Below are 26,923 nucleotides of genomic sequence, written 5' to 3' on the forward strand. Positions count from 1 at the left end.
TAGCACGTTACCACTGGAATTCCTTTTGGGTTTGTCAGAACATTAGGTGACTTTTGGAGAACAGCTAGCTTATTGTAAGCTCAGTTACACAGGGAGGCCAATTGCAGCTGCTGTTCAGATATGGTATTGCTACCAACTATGTCTGTGGAGTTTCCTGGACCTGTATCTTTATTGATCTTAAAAATGTTCCTCTTTTGTACCAAGTGAATCCTCTTCATCTAGGAATGACAGCAGCATACTCATTTTAAATCACTGCCTTCTTTCTGGCCTATAAATTTCCCTGTTCTCTGTCAGTATAGATGATGAAGAGGGCTTGATCATTTTGATGGGCCAATTACATTACTGCTATTATTCTAAGTCAATACAGTGAGTGTCAGATATCAAGGGCCTACATACATTAGTAAGTTGGAGCATGTTAGAGGGCAGGAAAGAGGTGCCATTGCAAGTGCCGCTGGCTGTCTTTGTCTGAGTTCCTGAAGGAAAGTTAGAGAGTGGGTTTAGTGAGTCCAAACTGAAGATAATTTTAGAGGTTGTTTCTGAACCGATTGGCCTAGTTAAGAAAATAAGCAGGAAGGAGTCTATGGGTTCCTAGGAACTAACAAGTGTGGACAACCCGTAAGATGACTTCTGGGATTGAAAGAGAAGCAAGTATCCAATGAGAAGAAACTGACAAGTGTTGAGGAATATTTGTTTATTCTGTGAAGATGTGTCTTTGCCAAGGCATCTTCTGGTTGAATAAAGAGCCAAGTGTCCAATAGCTAGGCAAGAAGAGGTTAGGAAGGACTTCAGGGATAGAGAGGACTCTGGGAAGAAGAAGGGCAGAGGCACCAATGAGACATGGAGGAAATCAGACATGCAGAATGAAAGTTAAAAAACCACATGGTAAACATAGATTGATAAAAGCAGGTTAATTTAAGTTATTAGAGCTATTGGAACAAGCCTAAGGTAAGGCTGAACTTTCATAATTAATAGTCAGTCTCCATGTAGTTATTTGGGAGCCATGTCAGAAAAGTTACCAGGGCTCACTTTATTTTTCCTCTGCAATCCAGAAATCAACCTTTGGCAGAAATCATGGGTAGTTGTATGGCTTATCTCACATGTTTCTATGCTCTCAGGACATATACTGCTGCCTTTGAATATCTGAAAATAATTGTTTCCTGCAGTTGGTTTAGCTGTGTATGTCAGGAGGTTAACTCTGAATTCGGTTCTACTACTTCCTGTTTCTCCCTGAGCAAAGCTAACTTCATCTTTAAAATAGGAAGACTTTATGCCTAGCTTGCAGAGTCTTTAAGAAGATCCCCAGTCATGTGTAATATATATATATTGTATAAAACATAATAAATTCCTTATATCAGACATGACTCACCCTTAGAAAAATTAGTTTGTTGGGAACCTCAACGAAGATTGCTGGCACAAGGCTTGTTGTCAGTACTGGTGCCTGGTGGGAGAAGACATGTTGGAAAATTCTGGTGTCAAGACCCTTTGGCAAAAGGCAGTGATGTGAGAATCTGGATGTTTTGTAGAGACTTCTAACAGGCTGCTCTGCATTGGGCACTCAAGGCAATAGCCACACTTCTCTGGCTGGAAGAGCAAAGATTATGAGCAGACAACTTGATCTGCCATATAACTCCAATGCTGCTAACAAAACTCAGTGGAAATAATTGGTCAAACACCTGGCATGGAGTTAAGGTTAAGATCAAAACTCACTTCTATAGCTACACCTATCAGAATTCTGTATCAGAAAAATCAATATTAGACCCAAGAGACTAGTCTTTTTCTTTGTTTTGGTAACAGAAATGAAATAATGGAATGTAATTTCATATTTTCTTTTACTTCATGCTTAGAATCAGATTTTATTCTTGTCTCTTAAATGTTTGCTATTGATATTAATAAAAGGACCCCCACTCCCTGATTATCTTGCTATGTTTGTTCTTATTTCTTTAGATCTCAAAATCATTTCCAACAGGGTTTTTAAAAAAATTATTCATATTTATGTTTTACAAGCTAATGCTTAGTACTTTACAGTTTTCCTTTATCATATCTCCTTAATCATTACATGTATTTTTTAAACCAGCCTTCTTACTGTGCAGCTATACACATAATAATTGGACTAATAATAAATGAAAAGAAAAATATCATTTGGTTTTACTTTTAGTGACTTAAAACTGTATGCTTTCTTGACTTTGAAGAGTTTCTAGTAAGTATATTCATTATCAACCAAAATACCCAGTTTTTTGATAACTTAGACATTTAAAGAATCAGCATCTATTTTTTAAACATTTACTGAGACTATAAAGAGGGTCTTAATGTCTCATGACTTCTACAACTTTCTAAACATCTTTCAGTCATTTAACACTAATTTTTACCTAGATGCATCTCCCCCTAGTCTTTACCCATTCTCAGCATCATTTGTGCTACTTGAAACGTGCAATCCTTGTTAAAATATTCAGCATGACTATATTTACAAAGGAGTTTCCTTATTTCAGTCCTATTTTCCCCTCACTTGGCATCTATATCCCTCCCACGAAAAGACCATGTGTGAAGGTTAATGTAATTATTATCACAGTGTATATTGATATAACCCTTTAAAATAGTATTTTATTGGAAGCTATGTCTATAAATAGCCATACTGGGTTCAAGGATTGTGTATCTGACCTTCAGTGAAGAAATGTCTTAGTGTCTCCATGAAGACCCCTGAGGAGCTATGACCAGAGCTGATCAGCCACTAACCTGGAGCAATTACATCAGATAATATTAATTCTGTTTTGGGGGTCTCTGAACAGACTTGGGATCTACAGTACCAGAGTGCTTTCATCGATTCTTATGAGCTCAATTAATCCCGTTAACTTCTTTGATACAAAGTTCTTCTTCATGCACACAGTGATATTTAGTGTACCTCCATTGCATGTATTATTTCTTTAAGCAAGGACTTATTTGCATCCCTCATGCAATTCATACACATGCAATCCACAGCCTAGGAAATTCCTGGGAGAAAATTATTTCGATTTTAGTTCATTGCCAGGCTTCTCCCTATTATCCCACCTTTACTGGTGAGGAAGTGATGATGTGAGGATGCTTGGTAGCTTCAAGGTTAAGCAGTTAGTATCGGAGGCAGCCAGGAATCAAGCTCACCTATCAAAGCCCTGCCAGTGCTCTTCCTCACTCCCTCTTCTGTCTCTTAACTCAGTATCCCTGTCAATGGAGTGTCCATAAGTAATGTCCTTCTCTAAGTAGCATAGGAGACATTCTAGAAACTGGATTGTCATTCCAGCTTTGCCACTAATAAGTGTTCTGGAAATACAGAAATCCTCCTGGGATTTAGTTCCCTCAGCTGTAACATGGGTGGGTAGGCGAAGTAGAACCCTGTTTCATTTAGTTTGATGTTAAATATCATTCTAGACATTCAAGCACTTCATTCATTTGATAGCTATGATCCTTCCCTGGTAGATTCTCAAACTGCTATAGCCTGCTCCCCAGTCCTTCCTACTTCCTGACCTACCAGCAGCCGTCTTCCACTTAGACATACCTTCCTCCTCACATAATCCCATCTCATGGTGCAGAGGACCTGCTGCTCCTTGCTCATGTTTCTTCTAGGATGTATTAACAGGGTTTTTTTTTCTTCAAAATTCTACCCATATTGGTAGTTCTATTACATCTTATCATTTGCCACCAGTATAATGGGAGTTGGGGCATGACACTATAGAGCACCAAGTCTGACCAAAACTAGCCATGAGACTCTACTTTTTGCCAGAGCTATGGGTATGGGTGTGAATAATTGTGTATTATTATATTGCCCACCCTCATTCAGCCAGAGCAGGCTGCATGGCCAGATCCAATATGTATACAGTTATGAAACACTGGCCCTCATAGGGGTCGTGGTAAAATCCTGAGTTCACACTGACAAAGCAGGAAGGGAGCAAAGGCAGGGAGATGGATTGCACTTGGGGAAGGTGGATTGCGAATACTGCCTCCATTGTACATGGCATATTACCTTTTTTTTTCTGTCTGCTTCCACTGTTTTGATGACTGACAGCAGCCCCCGGGCTGATGTCATAGGTTAGCTTCAGCAGAGTGCAGCTCATCATGTGAATGGTTGGGGAAAGCACAGACTTTAAAGGTAAGCCACCTTACCCTTTGTGTATCTGTGCTGTATGTCCTATTAACCATGATCACCTGTCCAGTTAACCTGTGTGTATATATGTGATCAATCAAGGGGCCAATGTGCCACCGAGAAACAAAACAATTAATGCGTATTTAATACAGTGAGACTCATAACATCAAAGGGAAAGATAGTTGATTAAATTGATGACTTTCAGTGTTTCAGAAAGATTGTTCAATGAAAATCTAACACCTTGAAAATCTATTTGTACAAGAAATTAAGGGTCGGTTGACTATGCTGACACATTTACTTGTTTTAAGTTAAGTTTTTTGTTTGTTTGTTTGTTTACTCAGCTAAAAAAATAATATGGGCATGCCCTATTTAAATAAATATAGACATGTATATTATCTTATAAATAATTCATTTTTATATTATTAAAGTTTTTTTAAAAACTTCTTAAATTTGTTATCTATTCTTTTTTTTAAATTAGAATTCATCCTCTGTCCTTAGTTTGTCAAAGTTCTGAGATAACAGTTTCATGTAATCTCTTTCCTTCCTGTCCTAATAATCCTTGTCAAAATTATCACATCATGGTTTATCTTGAATGTTTTCTTCATAAATTATTGTCTGGTTAGATATTAGGCATCAAAAATTGGCTCTTTAAGATGAAAATCAATGCTGGGGGGTGGTGGTGGTGCACACCTTTAATCCCAGCACTCAGGAGGCAGAAGCAGGTAATCTCTGAGTTTGAGGTCAGCCTGGTCTACAGAGTGAGTTTCAAGACAGCCAAAGCTACACAGAGAAACCCTGTCTTGAAAAACCAAAACCAAACAAATAAAAATGAAAATCAACTCCAGAATTAAATTTTTTTTGCTTCTGCTTAAGCTTTCTCTTGTTTTCCTCTGTATAAAGAGTGAATTGATTGCATGCCTCACCTCATTAATGTAGTGTTTGCTAGACACTACAGGTATGTGAGTGTGTTTGTATGTGTGTTCACATTGAGAACACAAGCCTTTGCTATTGTGTGAATTCACTACTCTGATTCCACTATTCATACTGTAATAATAAACTTAGTCTCACCAGACAATATGCTCTGATAATATGAATGTCTTACTTGGGGTGCTGTACAATGCATTTTGTGGTATATGTTGTGTGTATATAGTTATGTTAATCCATGTAACCTTCATCCAAAGACAGCACTTATTGCATAGCCAAAGTGCAGACAGTAGGGATCTAAGAGAGGGGTCTGGTTAGTAATTACAGACCTGAGAAGCAAGACAGTGTGGTGAGTGCACTCCATAGGTTTACAAGGGTATGATGCGAGTCCTCTGTAGGTTTCCTCTTTTCTTAACAATAGAGGCAGAATGTTCTAGAAGGAAGAATGAACCATCCCACAGCCACTAAAGCCACATGAGTCAGGTCTTCACAATAGTGATTTCCTTTCCAGGATGCATGTGGAGGTGCTTTGAAGTTCTTTTAGGCATTAGCCTTTCCCCCTGCTTCTTGAGAACAGGAGTTAGGGACACCACAACACATGACTCCCTAAGTCAAAGCTGAGGTGACCAGCTGGCTATATCTTCTGCTGATAGCAGGTATTGAGGGCCTCAAGTGGACAGACGCTCATCTTGAGGCACTGTGTCCTTGTGAAGAAAGTATCCGAGTTCACTTTCCAGACAGACACCCTACACTTGCAGAGATGACAGTGAACTCCTGATGTCCTGGACTCTTGTTTGTTTGTTTGTTTGTTTCCTAATGTCTGAAAGTGGTTTTTGGACAGCCTTCAGAGGGCAACTGTAGAAACATTGAGACCTTTGTCATTTTCACTTGAAGTGTGATTAAAACTCAACGAACCAAACTGAACAAGCAAACAAAACTCAAAACTTTAAGTGTTCTCAACTTTTCTGACTCGTAAAATGCTACTCTAATCTAAGAAAAGCATGCTGCCTTGCAGCCCTTTGTGTGCTGAGTTATTCTCAGCTCAGGTTGTTTGTGAGTCAGGTTTTCAGCTGGCAGAGGCCATTAGCTGGCTTTGGATCACTGCCAGAGCTCCTCTCTTACAGGGATTATGTATAATAAACACCCTATCACATATCCGGTGATCCCCTTTGCAAAAAGACACTAGGCCTAAGACTTTGCATCCACCTGGTTGCTCCAGGTTTGCTGAGGCTGCTTACCAGGAATTTAGTGGACCAGGAATGCCCATGCCTCAAGAGGCTTGTCTGTCATTGATCCAATCTAGTATTTCCCAAACTGCATTCCAGTAGAGCACTAATGGTTTACAACCTGTTTTGCTCAGCAGATGTTTAAATGGATTCCATGACCAAATGAGTCTGAGGAACTCCCATTTGATAGGTTTAGGGGGTCACTTTTTTCACTAAGAGGCATCTCAAGTTCTTCAGTAAACTGGCATAAACTGTGACACACCCAGGGCTGGAGCATGTAGCTTTTCTGACCATGAATGACATCCTTTTATCACAGAACATGTGTTGCCAATCATAAGAATGTCAGGCATGTACATAGTTTCTGAGAGCATAGCCTCAGGTGTTCAGCTGCCTGGCTTCCGACCATTCCATCTCCTTTACCAATCTTATGAACTTGAGACTATTGCTTACCTTCTCTGTACTTTAGTTTCCCCCTTAAAATGGGAACACTGGTGTTTCCCACCTCCAGGTTATGTTAAAATTTGAAGACAGCCCCACTGTCATCCTGACATAGTTTAGGTAAGAGTAAGTTAACTGAATATTCTGGAGATGACAACATCAGTCCCAAATAGGTTACTCATGCAGCATTCCCCCATCATCAAACTAATACATGCCAGTGTGCACAGTGCATGAAGATTCTGTCCCTGGAAATAAGGCACAGCCACAGCTGCAGGCCCAGACAATCAAATACATTTGTGACTTGGCTTGGGAGTGACACCATGGAGGAGAGGTGCTAAGATCCCCTGCCTCTATTCCCCTGCCCTTCCCCTGATTCTATTGTGAATAGGCACAAACCTGGGCTGGCAAACAGGTCTGTGTCTCCATAGCGAAGAGCTAGTAGACCAGCCTTTTAGAGACGAGGGCATATGCCCGAGACCCCAAAAAGAGTAATTGGGAAAGCCCTTTACAAGGACAGTAAACTCTAAAAATATAAACTAGAAAGTGAAGTCAGAATATGGAGACTGCCTTGTAGAAGTCCTAAACTTGCAGACTCCATTGTCTTTCATCTGCCTGCTGTGTCATTGACACTCTTCCCTGTGTTTACTTAGGTGTCACCTCTGAAGGCTTTCCCTGTGACAGCAGCAATGAGCAGACAGCTAAAGACCTTCCCAATAAAGATGGAGGTGCTTGGGTCCTGGGTTATAGAGCTGGACAACCCTGTCCATTTCTGCTACATGAAGAAAGAGAAAAGTCAAGTAGAAGCGAATTGTACTTGGATCTCAATGTAAGTAGAAATCTTCATGTTTAATCTGTGGTTCTTTGTGGTCAGCAGAGGCTCATTTTATATGTACTTAGTGTAAATTGTATGTGTAAAGTTGCTGAAACTGTATTTTATATGTGGATCATTATTTGAAAAAAAAAATCAATGGGCTGCAGCAAACCAAGGCCATCTGAAATCTGTGCACTGGAAGGTGACTGGATCAATAGTTTCTTTTCAGAGTACTCTGTCTCATTAGCTCTGATGCCTAAATCTCCCCGTGGGAAGAAGCTCATTTGCTGCTAGTCACTTAATATCATTGTACTAAAAATTTATGAATAACATATGCTAGCTGACAGATTTGCTCTGCATTTTCCAGTGAAACCCAAGTCACCTGTCTTCATTGCACATCTATAAACCTTCCTTTCTCTCCAGCTGCTCAAATAACAGCCCAACAAGTTGGTGGGAAATCTGCCAAATACAGGATGACCCATTTAAAAACCCAGGCCTCTCCTTTCTCATTCTTTCACATATCCACTGACACAAAAGCATTGACTCCCCAGTACAAAGCATTGGGCAGGCTTTACCACTTCCAGATTTAGATGGCAGATTTAGAGTTGACCAAACCATCCATTCCATTTTTTACTACCCTCTCTTCCCTATGGTTCCCTGTGGCTTTTTCTATTTTGATTCCTATTGACAATCTCTTGTTCTCTGCTTCATTGTATTCTGATCTGAAACTACGGGTATGGTGAGTGTGGGTTAGGCTTACGATCATCTAGGTAGCACTGGATAATCATAGGTATGTGTAAGATCTGCCATTTTCAGATGGGTGGTAACCATTGAATAGAACTTTTTGCTTTCCATAACTGTCCAATAATAGTCACTGTAGTTTATTTTAAGAAAAAAATTTGGCACAAAAAAAAGAAAAGCATTTTCATACAAAGAGGTTTGAGGGTTTGGAGAACTGTCTCAGTGGTTAAGAGTACTTGCTGCTTCTTACAGAGGAGTTGGGTTCAGTTCCTATTAACACACACACACACACACACACACACACACACACACACACACACACATACACACGAGGGAGGGAGGGAGGCAGAGAAACAGAGAGCGAGATTCATAATAAAGTCAAAAGGGAACAAACTAACAGTTGATGCAGAGATTTGTACAGTCTCTTGTTTGGACTCCTTGCAAAGTCAAAGCTGGGATGAGCTCAGTTTAAGTACAACAGTGACATCTATTGGCAAATTATTTTGATCTGCATGGGATACAAACTGCAGGCTGCAAACCACAGGCAGCCTGGAGGAGAACAGTGAAGGGACTTTGAAAGGCTGCTTCTGTTTCCTTTCACGATTGATTGTAGTTTTGTTTTGTTGGAAATATGACAAACCATGTAATCCTGATTTTTTTTCCTTCTATGTGAATGGAATTATGTCTTTGCTTAATTTATTACAATTACAAGAATCATACATAGTCCTGGAAAACTATGTGAAACATAGAGGTGCTGAAGGGAATGGAGTCAACTCATTGTCTCAGCACAAAGGCAGCACTGTGACACATTAATAAATTTTCTTTTATTTTTCACTGTTCAAGACTTGTTTTTCTAAAGCAATCATGCTAGATTTTACAACCTTCTTTCTTTATGGTTTACCCATGCTGTTTGAAAGTCTTAAGAGAGATACTTTAAGTGGTTGTCATATCAAGGGTATGCCTGAGTTTGATCATTTTCTCATTATTGAATGTTTACTTTGTTTTCATTTTTGGAATAGTATTTATTTTTGCCCCTCAACATTTAGGACTATTTCCTTATGTTCAATTTCTATTTCCCACAAATGTTCTGGGGGCTTTTGACAGGTATCACTACCCAGAAAGGAAGCTCTTTTCCTGAAAATATATACTAAAATATATTTAAATATATATTTACACATTACTTATATGAATATGTGTAAAAATAAAATATATTTCCACGCCTCTCGATTTTCCAACAGGAGTAGTTTCTTAAGGTTCTGCAGGTCAGCAGTTCCTACCCTCTGGGCTCTGGATTTCTTCTTTCCCTTTTAGGTTCTTCTTCTCTTCTTCAGGCAGTGTGGCTTGAATCTTACAGGTTTGATGTTGCTATTCCAAGTGAGACTTCCACTTGAAATAGTCTCCAATTTAGAAAATGTGCATGCACCCTGTTAGTAACAAATGCATCAGAGGTCTTTCTTGGCTGGGGGAAAAGGGGCTGAGGTTTCGATACTGGGTTAATCAGCTTTCCATCAAGATATCTGACATACATCAAGTTTATTTTCTGCTATGGTTTCAGAGATGCCAGTTTGTGATCAGCTGACTCCATTACTTTAGGTGTGTGATAAGGTAGACTGTTCTGGTAGAGGATACATGGTCAAGTCAGGTTGTTCAACTCCTAACAGTCAGTAGGCACAGGGAGGTAGAGGTGGAGGTGTGCAGGCACAGTGTCTTAGTTAGGGTTACTATTGCTGTGATGAAACATCATGACCCAAGGTAACTTGGGGAGGAAAGGGCTTATTTCATTCACAGTTCCATATAACAGTTCATTATCAAAAGCAGTGAGGGCAGGAACTCTAGATGGGCAGGAACCTGGAGGTAGGAGCTGATGTGGAGGTCATGGAGAAGTGCTGCTTACAGGCTTGCTCCTCATGGCTTGCTCAGCCTGCTTTTTTATAGAATCTAAGACCACCAGCCCAGGAATGGCACTACTCATAATAGTCTGGATCCTCCCATATCAATCACTAATTAAGAAAACGCCCTATAAGCTTGCCTGCAGCCCGATCTTACAGAGATGTTTTCTCAATTGAAGTCCCTCCTCTCTGATGATTCTAGCTTGTATCAAATTGACATAAAACTAGCCAGTACACACAGGGACAAAATATCCTGAGGCATACTCCCAGTAACCAACTTCTTCCAATTAGGCCCCAACTCTTTTAAGCTTCTACCACCATTAAGTTATACACCTTTGAATAGATTAATCCATTGTAAAAGTAGAACCCTCTTGATCCAGCCACCTCCCCTCATAAGGAATCAAGGTGTCAATTCATGAGCTTTGAGTGGGGCATTTCAGATCCAAGTCATCACCAAACCTAGGGACAGGGAGGAATATACTTACCAGGCAATAGTTTGATCACCAATAGACATTAGAGCAGCACAGTTCTGCTTTCAAATTTAAACATAATTTCTAGTGTCGCCCTTTAGACTGAGTTTCCTAAGCCTTTTCCTATGTCTGTGCTGACTCTCAGTTGTGTGAAAGGATGGCAACTGGAACATTTAATAACTCTTGGGAGTTTTGTATCCATAAATCATAGTAGAACCTGCATTAGTCTGGGTTGCTAGAGTCCTTCCATTCAGCTGGATATTCATTGTTTAGTTACAAGAAAATCTAGGACGTTGAAGTGTCTTAATTTTCTTTCTTTTGCTGTGATAAAATACCATGACCAAAGCAGCTTGGGGAGAAAGGTTTACATTTTGTCTCTCACACCCAATCACAGTCTATCACTGAAGAAAGTCAGGGCAGAAACTCAAGGAACCTGAAGGCAGGAACTTAAGTAGAGGCCATGAAGGGATGCTTCTTAATTGCTTCTTCCACCTGCTTTTTTATTACCACCTGCCCAGGGGTAACAAAATCCACAGTGGGCTGGGTCTTCCCATGTCAATCATTAATCAAGAAAATGCCACACAGGATTTTCTACAGGGCATCTATCTGATGGAGGCATTTTTTTCAGTTGAAGTTTGTCTTAGTTAGGGTTTCTGTTGCTGTGAAGAGACACCATAACTCCAGCAATTCTTATAAAGGAAAACATTTCATTGGGGCTTACTTATAGCTGAAGAGGTTTAATCCATTGTCAGCATGGCTGGAAGCCTGGTAGCATGCAGGCTGGCATGGTCCTGGAGAAAGAGCTGAGAATTCTATATCAGGATCCACAGGCAGCAGGAAGAGAGAGAGCCACTAGGCCAGGCTTGGGCTTCTGAAACTCTAAAGCCCACCCCCAGTGACAAACTTCCTCCAACAAGACCACACCTCCTAATCCCTTCAAACAGTACCACTCCCTGTGACCAAACATTCAAATCTATGAACTGGTTGGAGCCATTCTTATTCAAACTCCCACAAGGTTCCTCTTCTCAGATGACTCCAGCTGTGTCAGCTGAACAGCAGTGGCTAACACAGTAAGGAAATGCAAAACAGCATCGAACGACCGAACTAAAGGAAATAAAACAAAGTTTTTGTTTGTTGTTTGTTTGTTTGTTTGTTTTTTAAGGTGATGTCTTCTGCCTCCCTTTCTGTGTTTCAATGGAAAAGAGAACTGCTACACTATAGCTTAAAAAAATCACACTACTAGGAAACTAGGAAACATTTATGCTTAGATGGATCCAGTACAAAACCTGGCTTTGCCATTCCTGGGGTATCTAATCTCAGACTTGACCTAATTTCTGTGAATACCCTATAACATCTATAACAGTGTTCACTAGAGTGGCTGGTTAGCACATGGGGCTATTTAAATGAACTACAATGAAGTCCTATTAAAAGCTTCTTTTTTTTTTTTTTTTTTTTTTTTTTAGTCACTGGCCATGTTTTAGGTGCATAGAAACCACCTGAGTGGGACTACTGTTGACTGTTTCAGAGGTCAAGAGATAGAATGTTACCTTTATTGTACACACTTGCATTGTGCAGAACTAATTTTTAAAAATTGAAGCTAATGATAACTTTCTCATAGATCTGTGGGGCAAATTTAGGCATTAGAAAAATTTCATAAAGAACCCATCCTGTATACTGCTTACTTTGGATATCAGTGGCATTCAGAAACTCTGGTTGTCTCCAAGCAGACTTTATAAGGCCATTGTAAAGCTGGTGAGGTTCACCACAGCTAGCATACCCATCTCCAACCAGGATTTCTGCCTTGACTTCCCTCAGTGATAGACTGTGATTGGGGTGTGAAAGCCAAAATAGAAACCCCTTTCCTCCCATGATGCTTTTGGTCATGGTATTTTATCACAGCAATGGAAATGAAATTAAGACACTTTGCATCCTAGATCTCCTAGTAACTAAACTCTGGTGTCTTCTGTTTCAGTGCATGCCTCTCTCATTTATCTGCCTTTTCCTCCTTACCTCCCTCTCTTCCCACCGTCCCTTTTTTGTGATGCTGGGGATTGAATCTAGAGCCTTGACAAGTTAAATAAGTATTCAATAAGTGAGCAATTTTTGTTTTTATTTGAGACTAGGGCTCAGTATGCAGCCTAGGCTGGCTTTGAACTCACTGTGTAGCCAGGCTGGTCTCAAACTTTCTTCCTATTGCCTCCCCCTCTAAAGTACTAGAACAATAGGTGCATGCCACTTCAGCTACCATGCCCTCTCCATTTTGTTTTAGGTATGTCTCTGTCTTCCCTGGCCTTTTCTATTTACTACTTTAAGTTTAAAAACTTATAAAAGGATTTGGGGAATTATAGTTTTGAGATTGAACTAATCCTTAAGATAACTAGATAATGATGAAAAGAAATGACAAGACAAATATTACATGTTATCTCTCATATGCAGAATCTAGACTTTTTAAAAATGTTAAATGTTCTTCTCTATTAATGTTATGTAAAGCAGAAGTTTGGGATGGGTGACTCCCTTGGAGAGCTGGAGGAGACCATGAGTGGAAAGAGACAAATATGAACGGAGTACACTGTACTAAGTACAGTCATACACATCTATGTAAATGTCCTAATGAGATCCATAATTGTATATGTAACTAAATAATTAATATAAGAATCAAGGAAGGAAAGGAACAGATACCTACTTATAGCAGCAGAGAGCTATCTGGTGTTGCTGTTTGGGAAGGAGGAGAAACAAGCAAGCCACGTTAGGCAAAAGTAGTTTATTAGATTCCAGACCCTCTTGGTAACTTTACCAGAAGCAACTTTGGAATGGTTTCTCCACAGACCCCATGCCTTCTATCATAGTGTCCCTGTGGCACAACAAACTCTTTCTCCCTGCTTTGGAGAACCCCAAGATCCTTCAGAAACATGGCCCACAAAATTCTGTACCTTAATGGCTGCCCCTCCCACCAGCCATGCAAGTGGAGTCATAGAGTTTCTTTTTCCATGATTTCATTTGTCATTATAGTGAGTCCCCTCCCTCTCTGTTATCTTTGTTATCAGATAATCTTTGACACTGGCTCAAGGAACTCAGTCTTAGAAATATTTGATAATAAGAACCTCACTGCCTTGTAATGGCCAGCTTGATCTTACTTTTTACATGGTAAATAAACATCACCTTTGAAGTCTAATGAATTCTCATAATGACAAAAAAAAAAAAAAAAAAAAGGAAAAATGGAAAAAGGATCAGAGCTCCCAGCTCCCATGGTGAGGATGGGGACTTAGGAATCACAGATGCATGGCTTTCCTTATAGAGTTGCTATCTGTGTGCTTCAGCGGACATTTGAGGAAGAGTGGAAAGATATTCCATATCTACAGATATCTCCTAACCCCCACCCCTCACAATGGTTGAGTTGGTTTAAAAATTATCTTGAACCAGGAAATATAATAAAGAATAGAGTGAACTTAGTGGCCTTTTGCAGAGTCACCTGTGAAAACTATCTCCAAAGGTGAAAGAGATGGAAAATCCAACCCTGGAAGGCCCTGAAACATTCAGAGGAATCCCATGAAAGAATTGGCTTTGGAGTCCAGTGGAGTATAGATGAAACAGTGATTTGGAGACCTTTGGTCCCTCTTTCCAAATGCGTGGATTATGGGGACTTGAAAGGGAGCAGCTGCCTGCTTGGACTGTCAGTTCATCAGTATACATATGTTTCCTATTGACAAAAATAAAACAAAACTAGTCTGGTAGATATGGCTTGACTCACTAAAAAGGTTGTTTCTTTCCTGTGAAAGGCTGAAGTACTCACGAAGTACTTTGACCAGGCATGGTGGAGGGGAGTATCAAGCACATACAGCTGTTTGTGTAATCCTCACAATCACCATGACGTAATACTGTCATATTCCAGGTGATCAAGCCACAGCGCGGGGAGCCGATGTCACTGGCCAGGAAGCAGGCTTAGGTGCCAAGCTTGGATGGAACCTAGGAACCAGAACCATGCTCCTAACTGCACATGGCCCTTGTTCACAGAAAGATCATGCACACTCTGCTCCCTCCCACTTCCACAGCATGGCCAATCTCACCATTCTCCTGTCCTATTCTTTTATGCTGTTGTCCATATTTAGCGCATTTCCATGGTGGAACCAGTCTTGGAAATGTTTTACCCTGCTCACAGGAAAAGGCCTTAATCACTGGGACTTGTCCTTACAGAGTGAACATGTGGCCTGGTTTTGTCTGTTTTCTCAAGACAGGGTTTTTCTGTGTGGTCCCTGGCTGTGCTTGAACTTACTCTGTAAACCAGGCTAGCCTCGAACTAGAGATCCAATTGAAGGCATGCACCACCACAGCCTGGCTATATGGCCTTTTGTTGTTGTTGTTGTTGTTGTTGTTGTTCAACGGATTAACAGAAATAGTTGATGGCTATTACTGAGGGTGGTATAAGTTGGTTGGGGGTGGGGAGTGGTGGTGGCGCAGATACCACAAGCCTTGGAGAAGCCTAAGGTTGTCTCCAGCTTAATTTACATGAGTGTGGACTCTAAAGTTTAGTTCACTTTCCTCTGAATTAAGTAGCAGGAAGATGTTAGAAGATGAGAAAAGTGAAGGGTAAGATCTCCTGTCCTAGCAGTGGGCAGCATGCTACAAGGTGGCCAGGAGCTGGGGAACCTCGTTTCCCTTCTAGATAGGCTGTTTGTGCAGAATCAGCTGGTAGCAGTCTTCAGGTGTCTTCATCTTTCAAATGAGGTCAAGATATTTCACTTGTAATTTTCCAAGGTCCAATTCAGCCTCAGAAATACACATATCCTTCCACAACCCTATGATCGATCCTTTTGGACGAAACTTCATAATTTTAGATGTCAGAAAAGCACCCCCTCCACTTTCCTAATATTACATCAGGTGAACATTCATTTGGTGAACTAAAAGATACTCCCTGGACTCAATACAGTTTAGCCTTGCCCATTCTTTTCCCTTCCTCCATAGTGATCCAGCAGACAGAAAGCTCTCTGTGCTTTGTAATGGAAAGGGACCCATCACAGACGGGGTAAGTTGCTCACATAAGTAAAAGTGAGAACAGAGGTTGGAATTGAAAGGAAGAAGAAAGGTTAACTTGGCAAAGCCTAAAGAAGATGTAGAAGAAGAGGTCTAAGAGCTGGGTATCAGATAACCAGGCTAGACAGAAAAGAAGTGGAAGGACAGAGCTCTGGGCCACTGACAGCAGCCTAGCAGGCCCCCTCTGAAACTCCTGAGGAATGACACAACTTGGTATTGTCCTTTTGTAAATTCTCGCTCCTAAAGGAGCTGATTGTGACAGGTAAGGAGGGATAGCGTCTAACTAGAAGGTTCCTGCTAGTAGACCACCTCAGACCATTCTGTAGAGGAGCTAAAAATGAGGTAACCAAGAAAGACTGCAGGTACATCTTAGTGGCTGGGATGGGAGTTAGCTCTCTGCCGTGGTAAAGCTGTAAGCTGGTCATACAAATAAGAGAACAAAGAAAGTCTAGTGTAATTGATAGCTGTGAGACATTTGCAAAATCTGAAGGTAGTAATGTTGGTCAAGTGACTAACAGGTAGCAGACTGGCAAGGTCAAAGCTGGAGTCAGGGATGGACAGAGAGAGGAGTCATCTACCCCTGACTGGGTAGGCAGTCCATCAGCAATATGCGATCATCTCTCTAGTTGGGCCATGGGTACAAGAATGTCCAGGCTCACCATTGATTTAGTCCTTGAAAACCCAGAAAATTAACCTACCTTAGTAGAGATTACCTCATCCTCTACTCAGTTTCTGCCATAGCCCTACAAATCTTCTAGACAAGAAAAATTCAATGACATTTTCCTCTCTTAGAAACTCCTCTGCTGGAAGTTTCTCTCATTCTGCCTTCATTTCTGACTTTTCTGTAATAATTTTCCTAAATAATTTAAACTAATTTTGGATAATAATTTAATTGTTTAAATTATATAATTAAGCATTTAAATAAAATTTTAGATAATTTGTCCTAAAGTTCCAGCAACATAAATCATTCTCTGTCAATAACTTTTTGTGAAGTCTGTATCCATGTCATCCTAAAGGAGAAAGTGTTCCTTAGATCCTAAGAGTCTACCACCTTTGTATTTCAAGGCTCAGCCATGTGTGATGTCCTATGAGGGCAGGAAGCCCAGTTCTCAATTCTAGAGGGTGGTTAAGAGTACATCCTAGAATCAAATTCTGGTTCTATTGTTCATTGACCCTATAAACATGAATTACTTAATATTTTTGTATCTGTTTTCCAGTAGGAGAAATAGAATAAGTTCCAAGTTATAACGGCTATCTATATCTAAATGAGTTAGTATTTGCAAAGCATTTAATACAATGCTTGGGCACATAGTAAATCCTCAATTCTAGATATTACTGTCTTCATTCACACCTGCTACCCTGTTAAACTCTACTCAATTACCTTCTCTTCACTTTGATTTCTTAATCTAAAATAAATCTAATAAAGCCTTACTACCTAGAGCAGAAGGGTGTCGGTCCATTAATGTCTGGATCCATTTTCAATGAAATAGCGTTGGCACCTGTGGATAATGAGGGGACACTGAAATCCTGTACATCTGCCCAGAACTATGATGTAGAGGAACTAATGATCCCTCACAGCTTGTATTTTTGCCCAAGTCTGTAGAGGTGGCTGAAATCAGTCCTCAGTTATATCTGTGCAAATGAAACATCTTGAGAGAGAAGGAAAATACCAAGTATGCAAAACTGAGTCTCCTCCTCTGGTCTTGTGTTTGTGTACGTAGCTCATGAAACTGGTGTGATGATCCCTTCTTTCCACAATCTCAATGAAGTCAGATTTTTATCAATGGGCATTTCCTCTAGAACGGATGCTTATTTGGAATGGCACCATTAAATCTTTCTTTTTCTTTCTCTTTTCCCCTTCCTTCCTTCCTTCCTTCCTTCCTTCCTTCCTTCCTTTCTTTCTTTCTTTCTTTCTTTCTTTCTTTCTTTCTTTCTTTCTTTCTTTCTTTCTTTCTTTCTTTCTTTCTTCTTTCACCCTGCCCTGATGTTTACTTTGTTTTGTTTAATTTTGTTATGTGCTCTCCTGGAGATTGAGCCCAAAGCCTTGTGCATGCTAGTCACACATTCTACTGACTGAGCTACATTCTTAGCACCACACCTTTTAAATTTAGGTCAGTTAGTAACCCCAAAATATCAGAGTTGGGGGGTCATCCAGGAACAATTTAGCCACAGGAACCAATTAGGGTTTATTCTTTCCTGTAAGGTGTGATGGAATATACACACCCTTTGTCTGTGTTTTCCTTATGTGCAATCATACATTGTTAAAATGCATTATTGCAAGCAGAATTCCTCAGACAGAGTTTGACAGGAAGCTCCCAAGAGGTAACTAGGCAGCTATGATTCCCTTACCCCTATATCCTCAGATTTCTAGATCTGCATATAATCAAAATGGCATTTTATCTAATCTGTGCTGGGTTTCTTTGTTTTTGATTCTTTGCACAGAATGGGCAGTGGAGACCAAAACTGATACATATTTTAGACCTTTAGAGAAATAAAGATCCTTGGGAATCTTTGGTGAATGACTGACCAAGAAGGCAAGTTGTATGCCAAAATTGTGCCATGCCAGGTCCATTTATTTGGTTGCAACACCAAAGCAGAAAGGAGTCTCTTCTGCCACCAGGACTCACTGAGGGAGTCACTGCTGCTGGACAGAAAGAGACCTAAGGATGGCCAGTAAGCACTGGTACTCAGCTGGGGCTGTTTATTCTGCTGCTCTACAGTAGGTGGACTCTGGGCGTGGTGGGCGTGTTTGTCTAAGTACCTGTTTGCAGAACACCCAGGCAGGGCAGAGCTAAAACAGCTGTAATCTGAAACCAGTCTAGTTGGTTTTCCTTCCCAGCAGTCAGAGAAAATCTGCATTCCAGATGAAACCTGCCGGCTAGCTGGAGGAAAGCATTTAAAAACAAAAAGACATTCCAAGGGTAGTAAATTAACTGCTCTGAGAGTTCTAGGCACTTTGAGAAGATCTTTTTCTTTACTTCCTGTCTTTGATTAGGGGTTTGCAGGAGGCTGTTGATGTGGGCAAAATGCTGGGTTTGGGACCAGGCTGGCCCAGGCCTCTGATTAAGATCAGGATGGAAAAGAGGGCTCACTTCTGAAGTCCTTTGGTCATTTTCTGCTGATTCACTTTGGAATCTCTTGGGCTGCACCAGGGGGTGGTTCAGGGCTGACTGGACCAGCTTGCCGGCTCAGCACTTTTAGGAACCTCAACTTGCTCACCAATGAGGAAGTTGAATTCGACCAGGAGAATCGTAGGCACGGGGCGGAGCTCCTCCTGAAGTCCTGGGCTGGGATTACGGGACAGGCTGACTTTGCGTGTGACAAAACGCCTTTTGTCCTGGGGAGCAAATACGGAAGTCCAGAAGAGCAGCCTGCCTGCCCATGTGTAGTAAGGTGTGCAGCCCCAGCTGCCTTGGGGCATAGAGTTGCCCAGACTTAGCAAGTTGCCCTGGGCACGCCGGCATCGAACAACCCGGAAGGGAGGGCTCTGTGACCTGAAAGAGACCAAGTGTGTTTTCAGAGCTGCTGAAAGCCTGGCTCTCTCCCCGGTCCTGTAGCTCCCTGTCCTGTAAGTCAAGAGCAGATGGAGCGGATAAACTGAGCGAGCAGGGCAGGTAACACAAGGCAGAACTTCTGTCAAGGGCACTGCGGGGACATGGAGGAGGTTGGTAACTCTCTCAACAACAGCAGAGATGTGCTGGAACCAGACAAACCCGAAGCCGGGCTTGAGATGGCTCAGTCGATCCTGAGTAAATTCTCTATGAAATCACTGTTTGGATTTACAAGTAAATTGGATTCCTTGGATCCTGAGGAAGAAGATGCTGTGCTGAAGGCATTTCGCAGTTTAGAGGTGGATCCCGCTCCTGAGCGAGATGATCCCAGTGAAGGCTCAGATCAGCCACTGCCAGAGGCTCCAGTTCCACCTGATCTTGAAAATGATGGGAAGTCAGCAAGGGCGGAGACAAGATCGGAGGGAAATCAGGGGAAAGCCAGTTCAAACACCTCTTCCCCTGGTCATGAGTTGCTTTCACCTGCCACTGTGAATGTGGATGGTGAGGGTGTCATTTGGGTCCGTGGGACCCTGGTTCACACCACCAGTGATTCTGACTCTGAAGATGGAGGCCAAGAGGCAGAAGAAGGAAGTGGCCGTGATACCCGGGAGTTGACCACTGTTGTTTCATCTGAACCATGTCAGGAGCCTAAAGAAAGACCGGGAGATTCTGACGACACTGGGGAAACTGATGATGCCGAACTCCGTGGTGATTCTAAGAGAACTTTGCCTGAGACAAGTAGCAAACTGGACCCTGGCGGTGATGGTAGCCATGTGGCAGAGCACAGCCACGGGCAGGGCCAGGCTGCAGAAGAAAGGCCCCCAATCCCACCCGCAGCATCAGACCAGACTGTCGGTGTCACTGAGAGTACTGTATCTAAAAGAGAGAGAGAAGCTCCCGGAGAGAAGTCGTTCCAGCTTCCAGCTTTCTTTAGTGGGCTCCGTGTGCTGAAGAAGGGGGCTCCAGCCGAGGCAGGGGAGACCATTACTGAAATCAAACCCAAGGACGGAGACTTGGCTTTGCTCAAGTTGACCCAGCCTGTTCATAAATCTCTGGTGCAGGGAGGCCTGCAGACAGTGAAGAGCCAGGGTAGAACAACCGATCCGAAGGCCACTCCCACTCTCCTGGAGCAGCTATCTCAGCTACTCAACATTGACATGCCAAGAACCGAAGCGAAGGAAGCCGACCCCGAGTTCCCTGGGGCAGACGAGATGGGCTATAGTACTGACCAGGAGAGCCAGAAGCGTTCTGGAGATGCCCAAGTCCAGGGTGGCCAGGTGAAGGCAAAGCCACCGGAGACTGCCCTGGAGGCTTTTAAGGCCTTATTCATCCGTCCCCCTAAAAAGGGGACCACAGCTGACACCTCGGAGCTGGAAGCTCTTAAGCGGAAGATGCGACACGAGAGGGAATCACTCCGCGCTGTGTTCGAAAGGTCCAAGTCAAGGCCAGCAGACAGCCCCTCTGATCCCAAAAGCGTATGTAGAATTGGGTTCTGCATTTTGACGTAATATATAATGCTGTAATTCTTTTCTTTCTCGGTTTCCTGTTAAAATGAATCCTAGTTGCCTGTCTTTATTAGTATTTTACTTTCTTTGGTAAAAAAAATATAATAATGATATTAAATTTATCTTGCAAAAGAGTACAAAGTTGGACAAAGTAATCTCTTCTATTTTTCTTGAATGTAATTGTTATCTGTGTAGGATGTGTGGGAAGGAAGGGAAAATGTGCACCCTGAGTTTAAACATCAATGGTCATTGTGCTTATAAAACGTTAGCAAAGTGATGTGCAAGTATAGCCCAAATTTATAGGGATTTCTTCACCATTCAGTTATTCTCCTGTGAACACAAGGCTCTCCTTTGAAAGTGTGCCATTTAGCAAAATATGTATTTATGATGTTACTGAGATGTTCTGTGTTGTTTATGTGGTTTTTTGGCTGAGTACTAAATTTAAAATGAGAACTGTTTTTTAATCCCAACTCTGCCATTTATGGTGAGGTGACCTTGATAATCTCTGAGCCTGCCTCCCCATATACAAAAAGAGGAACCTAGCCCTCACCCTTATGGAAAGAATAAATAAAACCAGACCACAAGATACTCTAGCTAATAAAAGATGTAATTATTCAAAGAAAGTTAATTTATAATGACCAGGGAATGTTTGGCATTGAAAGTTCATGGGAACAATGGGTAGAATTTCTTGTTAAACATCAATTCAGTATAGGATTATCATGTCTGCTTGTATATTTAATTAAGCTATTAAAAATTAAAGTCTCTAGAAAATTATCATAAGTTGTTAAATCTAAACACACCATAGCATTATAGTTGCAAAATACAACTTCTGTTTAAAAAACAAACAAACAAACAAAACTTGAACATGGAATCAATTGATCTCTTTTATTTTGTAATAGGATAGAATTAAAATTAGTGTGGAATGCTTAGAGAAGTATGTCTTCAATTATTGCTAATGTTCATGGAGAATGCAAACTTAGTCCTTAATGTAAATAGTGCAGTTTGTTTGGAGTACATTTGTAAATATTCCTATAAATGTGCCAGATGATAACACATTTGTTTTTGTTTCTGCAGTTCAAAAATTACTGGCGCCCTTTAAAACACCGAATAACAAAAATAATACATAAAGGGTTGCATGTTAGGTGGTCTTAAGGGTTGTGTGTTTGTTTGATTGATTGATTTTTGTTTCATTTGCTTTAGTTTTTGCCCCAACTGATCCATTACCCTTCTGGAAAGAGGTTCATACTGTACTAAGATGGTTCAATTACAAGTAATGGAAGCAACGTGCCACTGGACATTAAATTGATATTAGAATTAGTGTTAAGATGTGTGTTTTCAAGAATCAGTGTGCTCTGGCCACACTCCACTTAAATTATTCTCTACCTGTTTTGCACAGCCGGACCAGAGCCCCACAGAGCAGGACGACAGGACTCCTGGCAGACTCCAAGCTGTCTGGCCACCCCCAAAGACAAAGGACACAGAGGAAAAAGTGGGACTGAAGTACACTGAAGCAGGTAACGTGGAAGGGACCTGGCACCCAGGAACCAACCTCCTCCTGCAATGGCTTTTAGTGCAAGTCCAGAGAACTCCCAGAATTGGGGCTCTGGTTTCATTATACATTGTAATGCAGAAGGCTTCTTCTGTTTTTGCCCCTGGTATGAAAGCTCACCACTTTGCACATTTCCTGCGAGTGAGCCTCTTAGGGCTGAAAGGTGACTTCAGTGGAGTGAATGAAAGGGGGCATATGTGTCAAGTGGGAGAGCCTTTGGGGAGCGAAGTGGAGCAGGTCAATTACAAATTCTTCTAGAAGCAGGTGGCTAATGCACATATAATGTTTGTGTGAACTGGCAGCATCAGTAGAAGAGGCAAGTGTGATTCTCCAGGACTGTAATCTGATGTGCTGTTTGTCTCTGAGTAATGCTTCCCAGATAAAGGAACCTTGTGCGGACTGAACATACAGATGCCATATCAGTTACTCGCTCACTTTTGCAAGACAAAGCTTCATTTAACGCATGTCCAATTTTAAAGCAATCTAACTCTCTGGACAACTTCCCAGGAACTTAACTTGAATCTATTCAAATGGAATAGGACTCTAGATATTTCACTCTTTAAGCAAAAGGTTTACATGAGTATTTTTAAAAAAATCAAGTAGAACTAGACATGGATATATTTTAATTGTGTGTGTGTGTGTGTGTGTGTGTGTGTGTGTGTGTGTGTGTGTGTTAAGGAGATGGGGTTGGTTTTTATTGAAACCTCTTTACTTTCTTTCTGGTATTTGGAGATTTATCTGTCATACCTAGGACTGTCACTCCAAAGTAGGGTGGCATTGCTTTTATTTTATTTAGAGGATTACCTAGAAATTGGCAGGTGCTAGAAGCAGCTTTCTGAGAAACCAATCACCTCTGGTCTTTGCTCAGTTTTCACTTAACTAAAGTCATGTGGTAGGAAGAAAAGGAAAGCTGAAGTCCGTCATGCAGCTGGACAGGCTTTTGCAAAAATGCCACCATTTTCCATTTCAGTCCTGGTCAATATTCAGGGGGAAAAGCTCTCCTGTAGAAAAGACTCATTTACAATTTTGTCTGTTCTGTGAGCCCAAGGACTTTGCATTTTCTATTTTCTGTCTTCCTCGTGGGACAGGGGAATCTTCATTGCTAAATCTCATGACTTCCTGACTTCCTCCATGTGCCTCACATTTGTGTCTGTTCCCATTCTACCCATGTTAGCAGTTCACTGCAGTGAATCTTCAGAAGCTGAAGGAAAGTTCTCCCTTTATTCTTCTTTTATATGTGGCTTATTTTTTTGTTGCTGTTGATAAACATGCATATTAAGTATAATATACATAATTATAGAAAAACACTTGTTTCTGTAAATGACTCAAAGTTTAGTTGGCTCAGTAGGCTTTTTTGTTTTTGTTTTTTTGTTTTGTAATATCAAGTATTAGCAGTTGAGAATATACACATTGGCAATGGAGACTGGAGGGAGTCTGTAGCCTCCACATACCAACCACAAACTTGTGATTTTTCTAGCACAGTAACTACTTCATATCACCTTATTTTTCTGCATTGCTTTTCTTACAGGATGAAAATACTTTATCCTTAGTGAAAATATGTACTGCCATTTCAGTTTTCTGGCACACACCCAAATTGTATGCTATCTATGATCACAATATTGACCCACCCACCAAGTTATTCGCTTATTGTAGTCCAGAGTGAGCAATTAAATCACCTGAAATTTGCCTTAACTAACAAAAAAGAATGCAATGAGTCCTAATTCCTAATTTGGAGATTTTAGTCTTGTTCTAATTAGTATAGCATGGCAACCTTCCTTGTTGTGATGGACATTTGCCGAGCAGAAAAGGAAGGAAATGTCATATGCGCATCTTGAATCCAGTCTAGTCCTGCCTTGACTTGATCCTTAGTTTTTGCATTGTCTTATTCCTTTGACTTTCACTTCTGTAAGCTCGCAGGAGCATCCATCCCTGTTAACCTTGGCAGTGGTTCCTGGTCTTTCTGACATGTGTTGCCAGAGCCATTAAGACCTTAAGTGACCTGGGGAGAAGGGGACAGATGAAAGAGGGAATAAGGATAGTTCTTTGGGTGGAGTAATACACAGCAGGCTGGCTTTGCACTCCCAGGCAGCCCTCAGTGGTAATACTTTGGCACTACTCTGTTTCTGTGTCTGGTGCTTGGCTGCCTGGGAATCTTCTAGCACTGATGTATTTTAGGAGGTGTGGTTTCCATAGAAGAATAAGATAACCCACACGTTTTTGTACCTCACTGATAATTTTGAGAAAGTGAACACACACACACACACACACACACACACACACACACACACACACACACACACACCATGCTTATCTTAAGCTCTGTTGTTGAGTAAAGTGAAATCTCAGAAGAATTTGGTGTGTAATTGACCATATTTTGTGGACTCTCCATTGGCTTCCTTGCCCCTGGGGAAACATACTGAAATAGCCAGTCTGTAGGGAGCTTAGAGACAGAGGTCTGATTGAAGGCAATTCAAGGTAGCTGAAGTCTTGAGCCTTTACATCTTCAGTGTACTTTATTCTTGCCAGACTTTCTTAGAGTAAGATTTCGGTATTTCTATTTCACATGTCCTGTTGGAATTCTGTGCTGTTGAGATAGGTGGTCATTCCATATAAAGCCTAACTTTTCCATCATGGGTTCCTCCTACTCTTCTCTGTGATGCCCTCAGCCACTTTATTGATTTTTCCTAATCAGCATTCTTTTGAGTGGCTTAAGAAATCACTTAGTCCTGTGAATTAATTTTTGTTCAGACTAAAAAGGAAAGGAGCTGATATAGAAGAATCTGTTATGTTAATGGTGGTTTCTGGAGTCTTTTTAGTCTAAAGGGTACTTCACAGTGGTTGTTCATGCCCATGGCCCACATGCTCCCTCCTGCTATTGCTCAGCCATCAGCGTCTTCTGCGGTTCTGGACACTGCAATCACTTCTCTTGGGAGTAAGTCTTTTGGGTTCTGCTGGAGCATCCCCTGGCCTCAGGTTGTCCTGTGCCCATATTAAGGGAATTGCTACTTCTGGCCTCTGAGCCCTTCTGATGTGCCACTTGAGAACTGTCACTTAGTGGACTTGCACGGGGGCTGCAGTTGGCCTCTACAGAGGTTGAGTTGGGAACCCAGTGTTAGTTCATAGTGTGCCTGAAGTGCTTTGCACCACCCGCCCCACCTCCAGCATGCCTTGTGCTGTGCCTTCCTATACTGTTATTGTCAGTGTGATCCTGTCTTGTGTTCTGAATGTCTCAGTCACTTTGAGTGAACAGAGAGATTTATCCTAATTTTTCTTGGCTTGGGATGGGACAGTCTGTGCAACAAATCCATATTCCTCTTGGATTTGCCATTCTTCCTTCCAATACTATTGATGCAAGCTGTGGCTAGTCTTATGTTTTGTTGGTGTTGTTGTTGTTGTTTTTAAGTGGGTTACTCTGTCTTCTTGCCCACTGACCAAATTCAAAGAGAAGCCAGGTCTTCTGCAGCCACTTAACAGACAGATCGTAAAGAAAGGTGACAGCAGATCTCGAGAGGTAAGTGAATTTTGCCCAGTACAGGTACACTGCCTGCGGTTCCTGAAGTGACTTCCTGCTTCCTTTTCTCTCTCCCTCCATTTCACAACAGAACTTAATTTGGAGCACAATCTGAGTTGGACATCTAGGATTGTTTCTTTCATGAATTGTGACTTGATTTCCCAGCAAGCTTTTGGGATAACTGTCCCCTCTCTGAACTAAGGTCATGCCTGCTTTGGACTTCCCTTGGCTGTGTTTCTATATCTCATTGGCATTTTCAGCTCTGTGGTGCCATAGCACACCTCACAGTGGCACCTCCAGCTCTCCTGTATACTTCAAAAAATATTTTTGGTTTTCTGATGTATCTATTCTTCTGAAACTCTTCACAGAGGGGTCCTTTTTGGTAATTTTTTCTTGGGATTACATTGCCCTGTAAGTTAGTGTGAGGTAAGAATGAAACTGCTTGCACATATTATAGAAAACTCTTTATTCAGAGTGCTTTATGGTTTTTGGAAAAACTAAAAATAATATCTGCTTATGTACATACATATGTATATGCCCTTATATATGTGTTTTGAGTTTACCTCAATATATCTGCAGACACATTATTTAAAAATAAATGTTTTGTTTGAATTTTCTTCTTAGATTTAGTGCCCTGTTTCCAGAATGATTCTAACAGTCTAACAGCTTAAGCTTCATGGCTTTTGTGGATTGTCTTCCCAAGTCCAGAGTTCGTCCCAGTTAGGGTCACACTTGGACTCAGTGAATACAGAGGTGCCTTCTCTGAGTCTTTGTTTAGTGATTCTAAATGTTGGAGACTCCTTTAAAACATAGTGATGGGGCTTGAGGGATGGATCAGCAGGTGAAGCATGTAACTGCTTTTTCAGAGGACCTGGCTGATTCCTATTATTCACATGGTAGCTAAAAATGTGTAACTCCAATCCTAAGGGTATCCAACACCTTCTTGTGGATTCTGAGGGCACTGCGTGTACATGCTCACAAATATACACACAGACAAAACACTCATATACATAATATAAAAATTAAATAACTCTCAGAAAACTTAATTAAAAAATGTGGTGATAGCTAAAGGCTAGTGAAACACATGCTGCCCTCAGCATTGTATGGTGTCTGATGCCTAGCTTTATGTGTACACCCCCAGATTCAGACACCCAGCCATGTGTGTGTGC

At 41.3% G+C, this 26,923-nt stretch overlaps 1 protein-coding gene across 3 annotated transcripts in view; it reads left to right on the top strand.

Annotated features, from left to right (window-relative positions):
* Fmn1 (formin 1) overlaps positions 1-26,923 on the top strand; it is a 365,829-nt gene that overhangs the window by 91,589 nt on the left and 247,317 nt on the right. The window contains exons 3-4 of one of the 3 annotated variants that reach the window (XM_036185303.1): positions 7,350-7,525; positions 22,091-22,208. The exons of 1 other annotated variant lie outside the window; for it this stretch is intronic. In XM_036185303.1, the coding sequence (XP_036041196.1) occupies positions 7,350-7,525; positions 22,091-22,208 (294 nt within the window). Of the gene's footprint in view, positions 1-7,349; positions 7,526-19,277; positions 20,665-22,090; positions 22,209-26,923 lie in introns of those variants that run through there. One more of the 3 variants, XM_036185305.1, reaches the window with a different exon arrangement.

The sequence above is a fragment of the Onychomys torridus genome, chromosome 4, assembly GCF_903995425.1.
Source record: "Onychomys torridus chromosome 4, mOncTor1.1, whole genome shotgun sequence".
NCBI classification, from domain to species: Eukaryota; Metazoa; Chordata; class Mammalia; order Rodentia; family Cricetidae; genus Onychomys; species Onychomys torridus.